Raw genomic sequence first — 20823 nt, forward strand, 5'->3', positions numbered from 1 at the left:
TCTTACCCTCCTGGCTGATGGCTGGCAGCCCTGTGGATTTTTTATTGCCTGTCAAATGCTTTTATGCCACAATTCACTGGTGAAAAGTCACCGAGACATAGGAGACTGTCCATGGCTAACACACAAACTCAAAAAAAATAAAAAATGAAATGCACAGCAAGGGCATCGTTTATCCCTGTCAGTAAAATCAAAAAAGACATGCACTACCATTTTTAAAAACAAATTCACAGAAATAACCTTAACAGAATCATTCACTGGCCAAAACAAAATTGAATTAAATCCACCCAACCTAAACTGGAGGCCCTCTAAGTTGCATAGTATCGTCAAACTTCCTGGAAGTAAAATTAATCAAATCAGACATTAACCTCCAGCTGCAATGTACATATCATCACAACATACGGAAAAGTATATTATGTGCACAGAGGAAGACAAAGTATCACAAGGCCACTTAATGTGACGTCGTGTCATTACGAAATTACACCACTAGGTGGTAGCAGTCGCAAACAAACCACAGTATAGCCTATTAAATTATACACTGATTACACATACAGACTAACAGAAGAAAAAAGTACATTATGCAAATTAGGCCATTCTCTGTAAGTCAGTAAAAAATTTAGTTCAGAAAAATTCAAATAAATTTCAGCCACTTGATATGGTTCACTTGGTGTAAAATGCCACTGAATGATGGCAGCCATTTTTTCCTATCTGATAAGACTATCCTATCTTTTCGTCAAATTGAATTTGTTTTAAGAATGATCCACACAGGACAGTGATCCTGCTCAATTAAGGAGACACATCTTCACAAAGGATCTGATATTCTCACATGCATTTCATAGGCGTTTTATTTCTAAATTCAAATTCTGGCTTCTGGGCTACATTAAATTTCTGCGACGGTAGCGCCTTCTTTGAACGGGGTGATGCTTCATGTGCAGTCGAGGAGCTTCTCTGGAGCTCAGACCAAACCCTCAGGCTAGCCAACCATCAGAGTCTATGACCACTTGTGCTCCTTGACAACGTAAATCCCTGAGGAGAGTCTCACAGTACATTCAGGCTGAGTAGCAGAGACTGTAGGCACAGGAAACAGGAAACCAGTCTGTCCTCCTCTCTGTGACGCTGCGGGGGCGTCAGGGGGGGGGGTCACCCGCGTTGTAAGTGCGGGACATATGATGACCCGGTGTGTTGGGGGGGGAGATCAGGTTCAAGGGGCGAATCACATCTGTAAGGGTACGATTTCTGGCAGCGTACAGCGCCGACCGTCGGCCTGCCACCCCCATCGAGCGGTAGGGCGAGGCGGGGGCGGAGCCGGCGCTGCGAGTACGAGGCACGCAGAGGTCCAGGCTGGGGCTGCAGCCCATGACGGCACTGGTCACACGGGGCCGAAAGTCCACGCTGAACGTGTGGGGGTCTATCATGAACATCCGGGTACCTAACGTCCACTGAGCGTGACCTGAGCGGAGGGGCCGTGCCGAGGACGTCCACAGGGAGGGCAGGGCCTCCAGCGAGGGCGGGCTGCCCGGCTCAGTGGGGGTGTTGGCAGGGGTGGGCGTGAGGGTTGTGGGGGAGAAGCCAGCGGCGGCCAGACTGGCACTTACTTTGGGGGCGCTGCCCTTGATCTTGGCCACCTTGCTGGCGCGGCCGCGGTGTGACTCCTCGTGGTCGAACTCCAGGTCCTCAAGTCGCTGCGTCAGCGCCAGCTTCTGCTGGATGGCCATGCGCAGCAGCGAGTTCAGCGTCTTCTTCTCGTCCTCGGCGGCCGCCAGCTGCCGCTGCATCTCGTCCAGCTGCGTCACGTACTCGTCGCACCTGGAACGGCGGGCCACGGAGGTGAGGCTCCTTATCGCGGCTACGGCTAGCCCTGATTTTGCCGGCGACGGCCCCACCTGGTGGCGAACATGGCCCTCAGCGAGGAGAAGGTGGCGGCGTCCTCCTTCAGGGCCTTCAGCTCATTCCGCAGCTTCGTCATCGTCTCCCTCACCATGGCCTTCTCGTTCTCGTACTTGCTCTTCAGGTTGGACAGCGCTACCTCTGCCGTCTGTTGGGGGGGGGGGAGAGAGAGATGGACGGCCAGTTCCATGTATGCAGGGCTACCCAATTTGTTTTGAAATTACTATTAAAACCACAAACACAATTAGGAAGTCGTAAAGCGAAGGCCTTGCGTCTGTCGACGTGTATGAAAAGCAAAACGAAAACCAATACAAAATCAAAAATAGGGCTGCATCATAACAATCATAATGAACGAATGAATTTACTGGCAACAGCGTCTTAAAGTCCACAGGGAGACTAACTACAGAGGCTGTTTCTGCTTCGCTCCAGTCGTATTACACCCTCGACGATCTCGCAAATGAGTTAACATGTTAGATGTGTTTCCAGCAATATATCCATGTTCGGTATGACAGAGCTGACATACAATCTTGGCCTTGTGAATTACTTTCTCTCCAGATGTTGGTGTAATTTATTGGGCAACCAAACCGCTGATTATGATTGACTGTAACCAGCATTAGCCTCATAGCCACAATTAGCGTCACGGTTTCTGAATTAAAAATCTTCTTGTTAATTTAAGTTTCGCCCATGTCAAGCAATGTATTCACTGGTTTCATTGTGTCATCGCCCTGAACCAAAAATGACGTACGAGCAGTGACATCATGAACCGTTTCAACACAAACTGATGGTTTAATGTGGGTGATATGCACTAAAGTTGAGAAAAAGCATTTTATCTAGGTTTGTGTTATTTAATCTTAACGTTGTTACGGCAATGAGATATTTGGCTACCAGTTTCGGTGAAAATGGTATGGAAGCCTGTTTCCGCCATCTGGAGTAGAAAAAACACATTAATCTCAGAATTCTGACTTAAGTTGAAATTCGTACTTTATATCTGAGAATTCTGACTTAGTAAGTCAAAGTGTAAGTAATCATTACACCAGATCAGCAAATGACATCATTTTAATAAACCTAAAAAGCTGTAACTTAAGTCTGCGAGAATGACCCAGCCATCATACCACAGTGGGAGGAGCCCAAGCTTTGGGGCGGGGCTTTCTCTAACATGTAACTCCCACAGGGCAGGTCTCACCTGCTTGTTGGCTTTGAGGACGAGCCTGAGCGTGGCGATCTGCTCCCGCTTGGTGCTCAGCAGCGACTTCAGCTTGAGGATGTCCTCCATGCAGGCCTCTCTGTCCTTGTCGAAGCCGGGCGCCAGTTCCTGGGCGGCGGCACGCTGCCGGGACAGCTGCAGGGATCGGTCCACGGCGCGCTGCAAGTGCTTCATTTGGTCGCGGATGATGGCATTCAGGTTGTAGACGTTCATGGGCTCCCGGCGCAGGTCGAGGCCGGGCTCTGACGTGGAGGAGGGGCCGACGGCAGCAAGGCCGCGGGACGGGCTGCCCTGCTGCGGGTCCCTCGCAGGCTCCTTGGACGGTGAGTCGCTGGGGCTGCGCAATTCTCCCGAGGACATGGCGGCCAGGCGGCGTGCCAGGCGGGGCGACAGCAACGCCCGCGGGTCCTCAGACCCTTTGAGGCTGCCTCCCCGGGCGGCCCGGCCCTGCCGGTAGTAGTCGAGCATGACGCGGTTCGGCGTCTCGTTGTTGCACAGGCAGACGTGGTGGTAGAGCTGCGCCAGCTCCTCGCTGAAGGTCACCAGCTCGTCCTGGGCAGCGTTGAGCAGGGCTTGGCTCTCGGCGGCGACCACTGCAGTGCTCCGCAGCTCCCCCTCCAGGCTGGCGATACGCTCGCAGCTGTCGTGGTAGCTGTTCTGCAGCCGGCCCACCTGCTCGCCCAGGGCGCAGAGCCGGGCTTCGTCACGTGCCCGCTCCTGCACCTGGCCCTCTATGTACCGCCCGTGCGTCTCCTCCAGGCCCTTCAGCTCCACCTTCAGGTCAATCACCTCCGTCACAGCCACCTTGTACTTGCACTCCAGCACCTCAAAGCTGCGGGCGCTCTTCTCGGCAGCGGTGTCGTCCTTCTCGAGCTCCTCCTCCAGCTCCATGCGCGCCTCCTTATCGCAGTGCGAGCGCCGCATGGCGCTGATGCGCTCGGCGAGGCGGTGCGCGCGGGCATGCTGCTCTGTCAGGGCGCCCTGCGTGTGCTGCAGCTGCGTCTGCGACTCCTGCAGGTTCGTCAGCAGAAGGGCCTTCTCCCGCTCCACCTGGGGGTACGCGAGGCCACCCACATGTCACAAAACACACACCCCCCCTGCTGGGTACACCCAGCTATGACAGCCATGACAAACGTTTATAAAATAAACAGCTACATACAGATGGCCACAGAGTATATAAAAATACCCCCCCCATGAACAGTGTGGGACAGTCAGCTGGACCATTTGACTTTTGAGAGTGGAACGGGGAGTCTTTCCCAGAGGAGAATTAAGAGAAATAAAAATGGAAGGTTGGTCAACTTCTCTAGGAGGATGTCGTCTGGGCATGAGGGACGAAAGAGGGGAATGTTTTACATCGTTAGTGACTCGGCACAGGTGAATAAATGACCTCGTCACCTGACTTCATCCCGCCTTGGGACATCACCCGCCCGCGTCTTACAAACAGCTCCCTACTTAAACCAAAACAAGTTGTGCTCTACCATTGACTGCCAGAGTCACGTGACCACGAGCTTCACTCCGATTCGTTGCTGTGAATGTGGACCCCGCCCCTGAAATACGTAAACAGAGAAAGTCCCAGGAGAGGAAAGGTAAATGAGCAAGATGAGCGAGGCGATGACCCAGGACCCAAGGAGGTCCGCGGGGCTCGTGTTTCCCCCGCGGGCTCTGCAGCAATGGGTCGCGAGGCACGGCGACGGGCAGAACCTGAGTCTGCAGTTTTTCCCCTTCCCCTCTGTAGAGTGGAAACCAGACTCCGGAAAAGTCTTTTCGGCACAAAATCTGCTGCTGTTGTTTCGCCTCATGGCAAAGTAAGGATCAGGAAAAGGGAGGAGGGAGACAGACAGGGACAGACATTTCTGAATTCCCTGAAGACTAGGGCTGCACACTGAGCATTTGTTGATGTAGCCACCTGCTACGTCCGTTGCACACTACGATGCTGAAGCTAGCAACCAGCGACCTGTCCATCAAGCCCAGCCCCTCCTCCCCGGCTCTGCAGCGACGCCCACTGTCCAGCTGAAACTCTGGGACCCTCCCCCCACACAGATAAGCAGCGTTCGCCGGATCGCTTGACAACAACTTTCTATTTCGGTCCGCTGACAACGATCTCAGTGCCTGCGGCTCTAGGAGAAAGAGTCAGCAATAGCATCCTCGCTAATGCTAATCGACCCAACAGATGCCTGCCGGCAGTGAAGACCAGCCAACCGAGTCCAGCCCATATGGGCCAGCCCACACTGTCCAAGCCACATGCTATGACCCACATGGTTCGGCCCACATGGTATAACCCACATGGTCAAAACCACATGGTCTGGCTCATCCCGTCTGATCCACATGGTCCAACCCATATGGTCCGGCCCTCTGCATCTCCACATTTTACAAACTCTTTTATCTGGGAATGTTGTGCATTATTCAGACTACAGACTGTACAAACTGCAGCAGTGCCTATTCTTAGCCTTACTTAAGCATTACTCCATCTGCATAATTTATTGTATTTAGACCCAACATAAATGGAAAATTTCATATAGCCATCCATTTTCTCACCACTTACCCTGGTCAGGCTCACGGGAAAATTCTGTTCCATATTTTAACAAGAGAAGTCTATTCGATAGGTGGAGATTCTTCAGCCTTGTCCGTGATCTACGCTCCCCCAACCCTGGCTCGGACTCACCTGCTGGAGCTGCTGCTTGAGTTTCTGCATCTCTGAGAGGTTCAGCTCGCTGAAGAGGTCCGACACGGGGTTGAGGGTCTCCCCCTTGCGGCCGGCGGACCTGCAGTCCCTGCTGATCCCGCGGGGGTGCCCGTTGCACCTGGTGGTGTCCTCAGCGTCGGTGAGGGCCAGATGGGGGCCCGTGCCGTACACGCCCTCGCTCAGGCTGCTGTAGTGTGCCAGCTCCTTGCGGAGGTTGTTCTTCTGTTCACGCTCGTTCTTCAGTGTGTCCAATGCCTCCTCCAGATGCCTCTCCGAGATCTCCTTCAGCCGCACGGCCTCGTCCAGCTGCCTGTGCAGCAGCTCCGCCTCCTCCTCTAGAACCTTCATCTCGTGCTTCAGGCCCTCGAATTCCACCTGGACACCATGAGATGAGGGGGTAATAGCCCCCGAACGCGTCATGAAGTTGTGAAGATACAACAAGTCAAGTAAACTAATAACCCTAGTTTAAAAATGTGGATCATCTGGCTGGGACCTGGGAGGGAGCAAAAATGTGGACTGTCTAGCAGGGAGCAAAAATGTGGACTGTCTGGCAGGGAGCTGGGAGGCAGCAAAAATGTGGATCGTCTGGCTGGGACCTAGGAGGGAGCAAAAATGTGGACTGTCTGGGAGGGAGCAAAAATGTGGACTGTCTGGCAGGGAGCAAAAAAGTGGATCGTCTGGCAGGGAGCTGGGAGGCAGCAAAAATGTGGATCGTCTGGCTGTGACCTAGGAGGGAGCAAAAATGTGGACTGTCTGGGAGGGAGCAAAAATATGGACTGTCTGTAGGTCGCTGAGGACCGGATTGGGAAACACTGGTTTAGGGGACTAGACTAGTTATCTGGTAGACTGGTACCAGGGCCTCGCAGACCTAGTACATGTGCCTGTGTGTGTTAATTGTGCTGACTCTGACCTGGTTCTGCTTCAGCGTGGACACCAGCTTCTGCAGCGTGATGTTCTCCTCCTCCAGCTCGCTGTAGTCCTGCAGCAGGCGGGACTCCCGGAATTTGTACTCCCGGATCTCGTCCTTCATCCGGCTTTGCTGCAGCTCCAGGATTTCGTTACTCTGACGGGAAAAATCAAAGGAGAGGTGGCAATAAACACCAGCGAGAACTCGCCAACCAGGAGAGCGCTTCTCCAAGATGAAGTGACACCAGTGGGGCTCTCAGGGTGACCGTCATCCTGAACATTCCAGAACATTCCAGAAAATTTAGAGCACTGTGGTTGAACAGAAAGGAAGTGCAGACCTCAATGTGGTGGCAAAAATAGTGTGACGATTTTAGACACTACTGCGAATTTAAATGTTGAAATCCATTTGCCAACCACTAATGTAGTGCAGGATCATGAAGGTCTGGAACTCATCCCAGACAGCAGAGGCGAAATGCTTCTTCTGTGCACCTGGGTGTCCCAACACAGGACATGGACACACACACACACAGACACACACACACTGACTGGCCGTTTTATTAGGTACAGCTCACTAGTACTGGGTTGGACCCCCTTTTGCCCCAGGGACTTCGGTCCATGTTGACGGGATAAAACATCACGCAGCCGCTGCACCTTCATGATGCAAATCTCCTGTTCCACAACATCCCATAGGTGCTCATATTGGATTGAGATATGGTGACTGTGAAGGTTAAGTACAGTGAACTCACTGCCATGGACTTTAACTGAAGCTCCTGACCTGTATCTGCATGATTTTATGCATTGTGCTGCTGATATATGATTAGATCAACGAGTTCAGCGAGCAGTTGAACAGGTGTACCTAATAAAGTGGCCAGTGTGTGTGTTTTTATTTGTGTGTGTCTGAGAGAGAGAGAGAGAGAGAGAGAGTATACATATCCTTATGGGGACACAATGTCCGCATGATGTAATAAATATCCATTTTTATAAAAATTGGTGACTGCTATGAAAAAACTAAAAATACAAAAACTCATATTTTGCTTGGTTACTTATGGTTATGGTTAGGGCAGGGTTGGGGTTAAGGTTGCCATGGTTAGCGTTTTTCCCATAGAAGTGAATTAGCGAGCCCCATAAGGATAGGTATACCCGAGACGGGTGTCTGTGTTTATATATATATATATATACACACACACACACACACACACACACACATACATAAATGACTGACAGCTGTGCCTGGGTCAGTCTGGAAAATCAGCTACAATTACAAAACACATGGGGGAGCTCTAGCTGCCGTGCTTCTGTGTAAATAAAACATCCAATGATGAGTCAGGAAACCAGGCTCTGCCTCTTCGATTCCCATCTCTTAAAGAGACAGACCCTGGAAGAATGATGACAGATATAACGCTGGAATGGCTAGCTTATTAATGGTACAGTTGGACCATGTGACCACAGTTACTTATCGTTCATGCTCTGGTGTGACCCAGTCCACAATCAACAAGGAGGCAGTACTTCCTATGAAACATATCTCCAAAATTATTTCGATCTCACACTCCATAAGTATTTAGTTATTTCTATTTCATGCACATTTTAAAACAGAGAGAAAATGACTGAGAGACAGCAGAGGCAATACACAGAAGGATGGTGCCATAAGCAAGTATTTCTTTGCCTAAACTATCAGCAGTATCCTGTACAAGCCGTGCTGGGAAACTCCCCCACACCAGATCCACTCGGCACGCCCTGCAGTGACAGCAGATCTCAGACACAGTGGGAACAGGCATGTTTATTAATGTTTCATGACTTCCCACGCTTCCTGTTCTCCCATCAAACAAACGAGAGCCCAACAGGTCAGGACACAGATACCCAGCGCTGTCACCATGAACACCTTCACTGAAACTAGCAATGGACTAGCACTGACTCGCTGAGTCTCTCTGCCAACAGACACTGTAAGCCTTTTCACCAACACTGACACTGTAAGCCTTTTCACCAACACTGACACTGTAAGCCTTTTCACCAACACAGACACTGTAAGCCTTTTCACCAACACTGACACTGTAAGCCTTTTCACCAACACAGACACTGTAAGCCTTTTCACCAACACTGACACTGTAAGCCTTTTCACCAACACAGACACTGTAAGCCTTTTCACCAACACTGATACTCTAAGCCTCTGCATCAACACTGAAGTTTCTTCACCAACAATAAAACTCTCAGCCTCTTCTCCAACACTGATACTCTGAGCCTCTTCACCAACACTGATACTCTGAGCCTCTTCACCAACACTGATACTCTGAGCCTCTTCACCAACACTGATACTCTGAGCCTCTTCACCAACACTGATACTCTGAGCCTCTGCATCAACACTGATAAGTTTCTTCATCAACAATGGCACTCACAGCCTCCTTACCAATGCTGATACTCTGAGTCTTTGCATTCCACACCTCTACACAAAGGTCACAAAGGTCAGAATAAGATCCAGGTTATTCTAAAAGACTGAAGAAGATAAGAGGAGTGTACCATTAACTGTTATCCCTTTGGAATGGAATGCCACAGGTCGAGCATGGCCAGGCTACCTCTCTGAACTCCTGCAGCATGACGTTGAGCCGCTCGCTCTCCGCTAGTGCGTTGGATGCGCTTGCCCGGCTTTGCTTAAGCTCCGTCTGCACCTCCAACAACCGGGTGACGTAGTAGGCCTCCTTGGACGCCGACTCCTGCAGTAGTGTCTCCTCATTGAGCTCCCCATCCTCCGCTACCTTGCGCTGGGTGGAGTATGCCTGTCCAAAGGCCTGGGGGGGGGGGTCACAAAAATCAACAGAACATTCATGTTACCTCCGAGGAATGGCACAGGAATGGCACATAAAAGATCTATTATACGTTCATTCTATTTTTATGTAGCGTGAGACGGAGTTGGATACAAGGAGAAAGTATAACTTGTTTTTCTTAGAACACTAGTACACTTTAGGCGGAGAAATGAGGCTTCCTAAGTAGAATGTGACATGAAGCTTCAACTCCAGGGATTTGACACAATAAGGGACATCTGTCTTGGTAGCTGCCGTATTCCTCACCATGCAAGGACGTATCTATGGTCCACCTGTGCGCATGACTGTTCCTCGACCCTACTCATGTGACAGAGGTGCACTGAACAGTGTGCTGGGGACAGGCCACCTTCACCATAAAGTGCAGAAACTGATCTAACCAGAACAGGGCGGAGCTTGACTACATTTCAGCCAGTGATTGAGAACATCCAGTCATAATGCTGTCACACCTGATCCACTGATACTGTTAGCAGGGTTTTAGAGAATAACAACTGACAGAACAGTTCAGCTTTCTCACCTCCACGACATCCAATCGGATCGTACAAAACTGGAGGTAAGACAGTACATGGAAGGTTAAATATCCAGAGGGACGCCAGGGTAACTGCAAACAGGATGGCCGTATTGGTGTGCATCTGTACCCGTTTACAGGAACGCTCCTGACTCAACAGAGACCCCTGGTGGTCAGATGAGTACTCGTGTTATAAATCTATCATTTTAAATCGTTTTATTTTTTTCTAAAAAATAAAGTGCCACTGAACAATGCATGTTATAAGTATCTTATAATAATTATTACAAAATATTACATTATAAAATGCATTTGACGATTTATGATCATGTAACATGCAATAAACCAAATCATTACTGTAATGTGAACGTACTTTTTACTAGTTATTTGATTCTATTAAACCAACATCAGATGGAATAATGAAGCCCAGAATCAGCTACAAGCTGGACTGCTTCCTCTCTAGGATTCTCCTAGAGTGGTAATTTATCATAGTTACATCCGTTGAGCTTGGCACTATTGTTCACTGCGGAGAAAGAGCAGCAATTATCCACCACAAGGGCGGCGCATTGTACGCTGCTGAATGATTTTAAGGGCAGGTTACACTAACTACACTCTGGGAAGCAGCCAACTGGGCAAATATCTACAACCAAGATGAATTTAGAAAATAGCTTAAGAAAGCAATTTCCTCTTATAATAATAATAATCATCAGTAGTAGTAGTATTAATAACACACTCTGAAGGTATGTATATGAAATGTAATATATTAAAGGCATGCTACATCGCTGTTAAGCTTGCATTCCATAACCACCACCCACCCACCAACACCTCCATAGACTATGGTACCTGTGGTTGTCATGGATCAGAGAGCAGAACTAGTCAGTATATAAACTACAGAATGAAAATGAGCCAAGTGACGCCATGTGTCCATATGTTGCTCCCCCCCTCAACATTCAGAGAAACACAAGCAAGAAGATTCCATACGGTGCTACCTATGGTGGCCGAGAAAGGCCAATGCAATTCAAAATAAAAACGAGAAAGCGCAATAAAATTCAAAATAAAGAAACGCACGTCTAATAGAAAAACGCACTGCAAAGCAACAAATGATATTATTCAAGTTCATAGCCCATTCCCCCGAAGCGTCCTTCAGAAACACCCCACCCTCTGCACCATGTACATATTTTATAATATGTACCTACGGCGGGCTTATGAAAGAGCGGCGACCGGCCAGTGCGGACGAGTGGAATAACACCCTAAAACGAACGCGATGTTATTTCAGGCGATACAATAGAAGGAAAATTTGCCGATGTCACACCATTAGAGAAAGAAAATGGTTTTTAAAATCACGTTTGAAATTTCAAATTTAATTTAGTCTTCTCATCAGACAGCTTTTCCCGGCATCAAAAGACAGATTCGACCAAATCGAACCGACCCCCCGAAATGAATGAATTATTCTTTCCCTAGGCGTGTCTATTAAGCCTGTGTGTCGTTCATTAGTATTCAGCTTAAGGGGAAGATGTGGGTAACAATAGTGTGTATTAACCTTTTTATAATGACTGTCCGCTTACAGACTTGATCCGTGATGTTAAAGGCTGGAGAGTAATCATGGTCGCCAACGATGCCCGCATCTGGCGAGACACTCACGCTTTCTGTGTCCCACGCTCACGCAAGAAATCATACGGAAAATCTATATTATTCCATTATACGCCTAAAATTAGATGCATCAAAAGGGTTGGGGTAGTTTGCAAACCCTACGGACTATTTGCAAGGTAATAAAATCTAACGCCAGCCAGCAGACCAACGTTGGGAACTGTGTAATATGGGATATTTTCATTATTGCAGACCTGTAATCACTTACGTTCTGATAACCTAAAGTTTGGTTTATTATATTTAATTAGTACTAGGTTTGCTGAAGGATTAGACTGATAAATAATAACTTTAATATTTTTGGTAACGTTAACCCGGTAAGTGTAAACAGCCAAATGTTTGCGTCGTGGTTCCAGCTAGCGTTTTAGTTCAAACTATAGGCATGTCATTGTATACCATAGACAGCACAGTAGTTCACTCAGCAACAAATAGCCTAAGCCTAAGTAAAGATTTTGTTACGTATAATCGTCGCCCTGCAGCTTCATCCAGATGGAAGTTCACTAAAACACTGCACCCAGAAACTGAACGCTGTGGAGATGTGATGATATGGCAGGAAATCCTTCCCTAGTCCTCCGCTATACGTCTACTAATGGCACCGTAATAAATATCATCTCGCATGGAAAAGCTTTATTTACTCAAGTGACACGGCATTCCCTACCAAGTCAGGGAGCGATAAATAAAATAGTCAATCGATTGGCTTGAACCATACAAAGCTTACGCATAGTTTACATGCCTAAGAAAAGCGTCCAAAACGACGCAACTGAAATATTTCGACTGCCCGATACTGCATTTCTACGGCCGATTCAAATGTAGGCTATAAATTATGTATAACCTTCTGGAAAATCGACCGCAGGTTTGTTTTACATATCGCTGAATGTGTCTGGTGACTACCATGGTTTCTGGTTGGGCAGAAAACACATGAATACTGTTAGTTATTTTAAAGTCATTCTATATATAATGTGCGCGTAATGAACGTTTTCTTTTCTCTTATTTACGGATTAAGGTCATTTCTGTGTGTTCGTTCGTGCAACCCACCACTCCCATATGCCTTTTATAGAGATTAAAAAGGCTGTTTTTGCGTGCACCAGAAATGATGCCTTAAGACAGAAAACTGAATCAGAAAAGAAATCTATTCACTTAAGAATCAACTGCAATCTGAACTGGAAGCAACCTGGAAATACTGTTAGGAGCCCATGGCCACTTCCGTGAAAGTGTGTACACATGTTTCTGCCTTAAATGTTCCACATGGGATTGGTATTTGACCACAGCACTCACTTAATGTATATATGAAGCACTCAAAAAGCTCTCTGTGCAATCCTATGTAATGGTCTCAGTGAACACACTCTAATGATTTTCTGTAGGTTCTCCAAACGGTGGATATCAGATAATGCTGCTGAGTCGGCAGAAAGAAAAGTAGGATTATACGCCCCAAACAATCTCCCGATTTAAACCTGAGCTCCATGCTAGGACAGAAGTGGGACTGACTTGACGCGCTCATTACTCTTCACAAGGAAACCACATCCGCTTTTCTCTCCAACTTCCTCAGAACTGTACAGGCCGCCTTTTCCTCTGCATTCAAAACATTATAATTTACAAACGCGTTTTGTACGGGCCCGGGTTCCACTTAAGGCATCCCGAGGGAGTGGTTTGGTTCCATTTTAGCTCAGAACATTGTCCAATCAGGAGGCAGCTTGGTCAAGAGTGCCAGTCACATCTCCTTGGCGCCATTTGTGTCTGTTGGGCCTGACCATCCTGCTTAGATATGCGGTTCTCAAAATATCCACCTGATAAGGTGCATCTAACACTTTGCAGGAGCAGGAAAAGTAGCCTTGCCTTGGGAATCAACTTGGGAGTCATGTGATCAGACAGAAATTAACAATACCAAAATTGTTTACATTTTAAATTGGTGAACTCTGACCTGAGCTAAACGGCACTGTCTCTTTAAGGTGGCTTTAAATTCGCCAACTCAAGAAAAGAGAAAATCTGGAAAGTTCTCGAGGTTGTGATTTTAATGTAGAGGTTTCACCATTTATTCTGCAGCTCTAGAATGACGCACAAATGGTCTTTCTCCCACCATAATAGTTCATCTACACACACGTTATCCTATAGTGGGGCCACAGAGCTACAGAGCACTGTGCAGATACAGCTGGCTGCCTTACATGGTTTTTAAACTGTCACAAAGAAGCTGCAACTGCCAGCTGCTCGAAACATGGCACTTAAGAATTAGAGGAACTTTATTGATCCCAAAGGGCTGCAGGAACCTGAGTCCCTCTTAAAGCATCTTGTTCCAAAATTACACCCTGACTGCTTTGCATGTCGCCTCAAAGTGGTTGCACACTCCATGCTCTGATGGACCTGCGGACTTGTGGCTCTGATGTGAAGCGTCTCCACTGCTCTGGACTGTGTCTCGGGGCAAGGTGACTTCCAAAAGCTCCATGCGAAATGAAGGTTCAGGGGTCCATAAAACAGTTTGTCTTCGCATTGCATTACCGGAGGGATTCTGGTTCTGAATTGAGCCAAGACTCCTCTCTTCCACTGGACTATGTCTCGCAGCAAGGTGACTTCCAAAAGCGCCATGGAAAATGAAGGTCCAACCTCCCATAAATCAGTCTGTATTCCCAATGCCATTACTGGCACAAAGGGCAGGAACAATAACAGCATAGTGCAAAGTCTAATTAGGCCAAGCATAACGTTCATCGATTAAGCTGATGATGAATAACACAGTCTCTGCCTATGCAGTCAAATCCCAACCCCTGTTTAATGAGGCGGTCAACAAATAAAAGTAATATTTTTAGTTCTTAAAAGTTTGTAACACAGAGACTACCCTACTTCAGCATTACAGTTGGTGTCTGAATCCGTATGACTTTGGGTCTATAGCTCTGCAACACAGTAGCGCTATTGGCTGTCCATTCAGCACCCTGGACAGAGGTCTCCAAAAATGCAGACACCACACTCAGAGCTGGTCCACACCTACCTCTTGAACCTTTTGCTTTTTCTGTACACTTTCCCCCAGATTTCATGTGGTGAGGCCAGCAGCGCCAGAATGAATCGAGTCACATGATCACAGATAATGGGGGGGGAGGAGGGTGCCCCTTTGGCTTTTGTAGCTCAATGTCACAATGATTTATTACACGCGTGTGGTCTCCTCAACTGGCCATCATCAGAGAACAGTGTTCCTCAGGGCAGCTGGGCTCTACAGCACCAGGCCTGAGTGGGAACCGCAATCTGGACTGAACCAGACTGCTCTAGGTAGTTTAGCTTAGCTTATTTTAGCACAGTTAGCTAAGCTACCTCGAACAGTCTGGTTCAGTCCAGATTAGCTTATTTGTCATAGCAAAGCTAAATAGCCAAATGGGACGTCCATGCGTGACGTGGCCATACGCACTTGATGGATTTCTCCATGGTGGAATGAAAGCACTAGCAGACTGCAGTAAACAGGCGGATTGGCAGGGGCAGGCTTGGTTATTAACATTCGGCTTTCGGCGGTCACTCTCAGGGGTGCAATTTAAAGCAGAGCATTGGCGCAATGGCAGGAAAGGCAGCAGAGAGAGAGGGCCAAAACTGCACCTCCCCCCCCCACACACACATGCCCCACCCCCTCCTGGCAGCCTCACATGCAACATTCACTGAACGCTGCCCGTACTCTGTATCCTTGGCCCAGAGGGAGGCTTGGGTGTCCTATGGCATCACAGCGCTGATGTCAGCACTAGCCCCCACACCGTGCCACCAACACTTCCACCCAGATTTGATTTGGTAGCTGAGCTTTGGTCTTTCATTGTCCTTCGTTCCAACTTTGAGACACAAGCTGGATCAATTCCTCCCTCAACACTGCCTCTGTTACCCAAAGACCATCCAAAATAGTGACTTGGACACAGGGCCTTATAAAAACCCTTCTGTCTTGAAGTGTTTCTCTACTGAGCAAAACACAACAGAAACTCAAAGGAATCAACCTTATCAGTCAAAAGCAATGTCAGCACCATGACTTTAGGCTCTGTAATGATAAGCAGTGCCGTACATCTTGCTATGCACACCAAGAGCTCCCTACAATTCAACTCTTTTCTAAAATGCAGTTGTTGTTGTTGTTCTCAACTATGAGTCTGCTGTGATATCAGCTGTATCGATGGTGAGGTCATCGCAGAAAATGCACCCAGCCTACGTGTCAGCAAAGCAGATGGCTTACAACATAAAACAAATATTCTCCATATGACAACGTTTGCATCTTGCAGCTACTGAATAAAGGTATCAATAAATACTGATCCCTGGGCCCAGAAACTGGAATTTCTTTTTCAAGAACTATTTTCACTGCAGAAAAGAAAGAAATCCCACATCTCCTTAGGCAGTGTCTGTTGACTAAGATTAGCAACATGGACTTCAGTAACCTATACCAGGATTAGGAGGTAGACCAAGAGCAGAACTACAAAAGGGAAGGACAAATGCAAAGCAGGACACAGGTGACAGAATCAGTCTAGGACAAGGTAACCATCTCCACTTCCCTTTGTTCACTGTTTGTTGTGTGGTACCATTTTTTCAGCTCCTACTCTGTTCTCATAAATTCTACTCTGATTACAAGAGGTCAAGGATGCAATCAACAGCTTTTTGTTTCTGTCAAATGCCCGGCATGGTCTCTCCTCCCCTCGCTTGTGAGCATTTGGTTTCCCATCGGCCATTCTCACCCGCAGCCCCCCTCCTCCCAAAGTGGATAAAGACACAGGTCAGTAGGTACTGATTTGTATTCTGGGGGGCTCCCAGGATGAGGACAGTCAACAGCCGACGGCAGAAACGTGGATGACACATCAGGAGAAGGTCGTCCAGGTTACGCAGTCTGCAGGGTGGCCCGACCAATGACATACAAGTAACTTCAAGCCACAAAGCTACTGGAGGAAACAGGAGTTATAATAACAATGAACTGGTTCACAGCATCTTAGAAAATCTTAGATAAAATATTTAGAAACTCATGTTAGGACTTGAGTTTTGTGTGTTTTGTCAGCGTCTCTTTAGAGGGCGTACATAGTATCGCAGTATATAAATAGGTCCTGAAACCGGAGGAGTAAATCAATACACATTTTCTCTATACTGTACAGCATCTGCCTTCACAAGGTCCTGGAGCAAGAATGGTAAGAAGCTGGGAAGCTCGTCGTTACCGTCACGGTAATGGAGGGATGCAGGGAAAAGAGTTTTGGGGTCAAGGGAAAATATACAGTACGTGTGCTATCTCCCGTCTTCGTGGAACAAGAAGACAGATTCAGGATTCACAGAATCACAGAAATATTCCCCGTAAAGTCCGTCGGCAATTCAGGACAGATTCGAGGATTTCTTAATTTGGTGGGCATGAGCAAACTCTGTCATCAGCCAATGATGTGTTTTTAATCGGTGAGTGACAGTGGAGGAGGCATAGTGAAGGCCAATCATCTGGGACCGGTGCCCCTGTGGCCCCGCCCCTATATACACCCCTGCGGCAAATAGAAATGGAAAGTCGAGATGTATTGAGGATGGCAGGATTTTGGAGGGGACCCACCATGAAAGGCATGCAAGGCAGAGAGAGAGAGAGAGAGACTTAGATGTTGTCAGAAGGAACATCACTCTGTAAGGTGCTTCGGAGCATAACCAGTCAGGCATTCAGATGCCTTCTCTAGGCTCCATAAATCTCACGATGCCGGCTGAGTTCCAGCTAATAGGCCGTGCAGACAAATTAATACCAGCCCTCCCCCCCGGCTAAAACTGGTGCAGCCAAACAGTGCTTTTTATATCACTGCCGTGACACACATTTTCACGGTGACACCGGGTGACATGCCCGAACCGAACGGGCCAGGCAGTAACCTGGCACTGAGAATCCGAAGAGAAAACCAAAGCAAAAATCTCCCCAAACATGTTTGGATGCTGTCCGGTTGTGTGACCCGGCCCTGACTAAGAAATATGATTCAAAGTAGTAAATAAGAATGACAGTCCCTCTGTTACCCTGCTGGATGGCCTGTGTTTTATTTTCTACCCAGTGTACAGTATCTTTACTCTGCTTTTACTCACCAGTTCTCTACTCGCACTCACTCATGACACATGTCGTTTTCTGCATCCCGTGCTACTAAATTAGGCACCGTCATCTGGAAAGAGCGCCCTAACAACCAACCGCACAGTTCCAAAAATAAGTGGTGAGGGATCACAGCATCACCGAGGTTCCCGGTCTCATCAACACATCCTCAAACAGCCATTACGGCTCCACAGAGCCACGGAGAGATCTGAGCCCGCAGTAACGTCTCATCAGTATTACATGCGGACAGCCGGCCAGCGTCCGGCAACGTGTTTGCACTTTTCCAAGGCTGCAGAACAGGCGAGAACCTCTGCAAAGCTTCTACTGCATTGTTCTAGTGCACAGAAAATACACATAAGAAGTGCCTAAGATCACACAAAGGGTCTCAGTTTACCCAAGCAGTAAGAGCCTCATGCCAACTCCCTGTCCCTGTCTGTGCCCCAGCTAAGGTTCCCGCTCCATCTCTCAGACTGTCGGAAAGCATGGATGCGAGCTGGCACAGGTCCCGCCGGCGCCCAGGTAATGAGGTAATGCATTATGCGGGCACCACAGGGCGCCATCGCTACATCAGAGATATTTTGCACATTTGTATTTATTACTTCGACACAGTAAGACTTACGTTCTCATTTTTTATGAGTAATTTCCAATCTTTATTTTCGTTTTCTAATTTAAGTATTCCGCTGACTGCTTTCATCCCTATTTTGTCTTTCTGTTTGCCGCTGTAACTCTGAAAATATCCACCAGGGATTAATTAATTATGTATTTAATTCAATTCAATTTATTTTATGTGGTGCCTTTCGCTTTCACAGCAGAGTCACCCCAAGCCACTTTATATGGGTGTGTTTTGATGCATTATGATGTCAACAAGACAGAATAGTACAAAAACAAGGAAAAGAGAGAGAGAGAGAGAAAGAAAGAAAGAAAAAGAAAGAGTCAGATGACAACGGAGGAGAGGAACTAAAAACTCCCTAGTAGGGAGAAAAAAAAACCTGTGGATCCAAGATCAGCTGGCTGCCCCCCCCCCCCCCCCCCCAGGCATGGTAATATCACAGGGGAAGAAAGAGTGGGCTTGCTTGTAGTAATCTGTCTATCTATCAGTATCTATCTATCTGTCTGCCACCTGCCCATCCCAGAGGAAGAGGGGAAAATGCACAGACCCCTGGCCCTGTCAGACCAGAGAGCTCTCGAGGATGACATCACAGCAGAATGGTGACTCAGAGACTCTGTCCCCCTTCCTTGGGGCCCAGGACACACCCTGTGAAACACCTTCCTCTGCTGCAGCAGCTACTACAGCCGGTCTGCTCATAAATTATTCAGTTCAGCCAGTGAAATGCATTCCCACAAACATAGTACTGCAATACATATTCCTGTGTGGGAGACAAAACTGACTTTAGACAAGGTGCAATGGAGAGATTTGAAACAACGGGGGAAGGATGCGGGTCCGGTTCCGAGAACAGGAAGAGCTACTGGACCAGGGATGCGGGTTTGGGTGCTTAGCTGAGCCATGCTGTACCCAATAAAGCTTTTACCCAAAAACATACCTTGATATTTTATACAGACGGTTGAGGTTAATGATCATTTTTGAGAAAATAAGGGCAGCGTTCCTCCTGGGAATCGCTTAGGTTACATCTGTACATCCTCAGCCACCACACAACTCCCTCCCTCAAAAAGCAGCAAAGCCACATTTATAAATAAACTGTTAAGAATACAAATCATGCAAAATGGTGAATTATCATCATTTCTCAAGTGTCAAGCAAAAACACACATTTGAATTGAGTCATTTTCGGTTCCGAACACAATATCTAAAGCATCGATCCCTGTTCTGAGTAAAACTTACGGCATCATTACTTCGCATGTATGACTTCACTGTCTTCTCGTTCTTCCATTACCCTCATGATCTATTTATTAATACATGACTTCAGTTTAGGCGGCATTGTGTCTCGGTGGGCAGGACATCTGCAGGGGTGGGGGCTTCATCCCTTCTCCGCTCTGTGCGTGTGCCGGTAGGTCATGTATGACGTATGTGTGTGTGTTTACATGTTCTCCCTGTGCCAGACAGGCTGCCTCTAGCATTCCAAAGACATGCAGCTGAGCTATCAGTGTATGGTTATATGCACACATGTGCCCTGCAGCTGTCCTGCCCAGGTCGAAACCCCAGTGTTACCACCTGGGATAAGCTTAAGGCCAGCAGTGTTTGAGCAGCCTACACAGGTAATGATATTGTTTCTGTTATATGCATTTGTGATGAAAAAAACAAAAAAATCTAAATCTGAAACCTATTTGGCAAATGGCTCCAAAATCGGACCCTCATTTTAAGGTATTAGCCTTCAACAAAATAAAATACTTCAAACCGCAGTACATTTAGTGATGGTTTATAATGAAATAAACTAAGTATCAATGATTCCTCACCTTTCCCCTCCATCGGCTTCCCTGTGAGACGCTAACTGAGTGATTTAATTTTTGCTTTGGAATTTGGGATTCTGTGTCACATCATGACCAAAGCATTGTTTATAACTAGGAAAGAATTCTCCCGGGTTCTATTCAAAATGTTTAAAAAAACCCAAATTCTAACGCAAAATAGCAACATACTGATGGAAAAGATATTGTGTTATCCTATACATCAATATACCATAAAAATTCAATATAGGCTACAACCAAGTTCTTAAGCAATGTCATATTTTTTTCTACAATTTTCAAATAAATTGCGCAGCCCCCCTCTGCCCTCACTGAGGCCCCCTATTGGGCTGCGGACCCCCAGTTCAGGACCACCGCTTTAGGCCACCCATGGATGGATGGAACGACAATTATAGTCTGGGATGTTCAAGTCTCCAAATATTGTTATTGATTTGGGAGTTTTAACTGTAGAAAAATATCGCCAAAAAGTGTCTTTAACAGAGTAATCAAGGTAAGTCATGGTCACCACACACCCCAGTCTATGTCTATACATGGTCTACCTGCTGCCAATGGACGGGCCAGAAGTGCTAAAGCTGTTTGTGCCTCAAGCAGATCCAGTCCAAGTAGTCCTGGCTGCCAAAGTCGGGTTTATATAGAGGCAGGATCTATGGTTTATATAGAGGCAGGATCTATGGTTTATATAGAGGCAGGACCTATGGTTTATATAGAGGCAGGACCTATGTTTTATATAGAGGCAGGACCTATGGTTTA

The 20823-nt window shown here is 47.3% G+C and overlaps 1 protein-coding gene across 3 annotated transcripts in view; it reads right to left on the bottom strand.

The window, feature by feature from the left end:
* Positions 1-20823, bottom strand: part of LOC111857236 (protein bicaudal D homolog 1-like) — a 31571-nt gene that overhangs the window by 5569 nt on the left and 5179 nt on the right. For all 3 annotated transcript variants that reach the window (XM_023837879.2, XM_023837887.2, XM_023837895.2), the window contains 6 exons: positions 9245-9457; positions 6682-6834; positions 5751-6146; positions 3068-4138; positions 1881-2032; positions 1593-1803 (listed from right to left, as the gene is read on the bottom strand). In XM_023837879.2, coding sequence (XP_023693647.2) covers positions 1593-1803; positions 1881-2032; positions 3068-4138; positions 5751-6146; positions 6682-6834; positions 9245-9457 — 2196 coding nt within the window. The remainder of the gene's footprint in view (positions 1-1592; positions 1804-1880; positions 2033-3067; positions 4139-5750; positions 6147-6681; positions 6835-9244; positions 9458-20823) is intronic.

The sequence above is a fragment of the Paramormyrops kingsleyae genome, chromosome 3, assembly GCF_048594095.1.
Source record: "Paramormyrops kingsleyae isolate MSU_618 chromosome 3, PKINGS_0.4, whole genome shotgun sequence".
In the NCBI taxonomy this organism is placed as follows: Eukaryota; Metazoa; Chordata; class Actinopteri; order Osteoglossiformes; family Mormyridae; genus Paramormyrops; species Paramormyrops kingsleyae.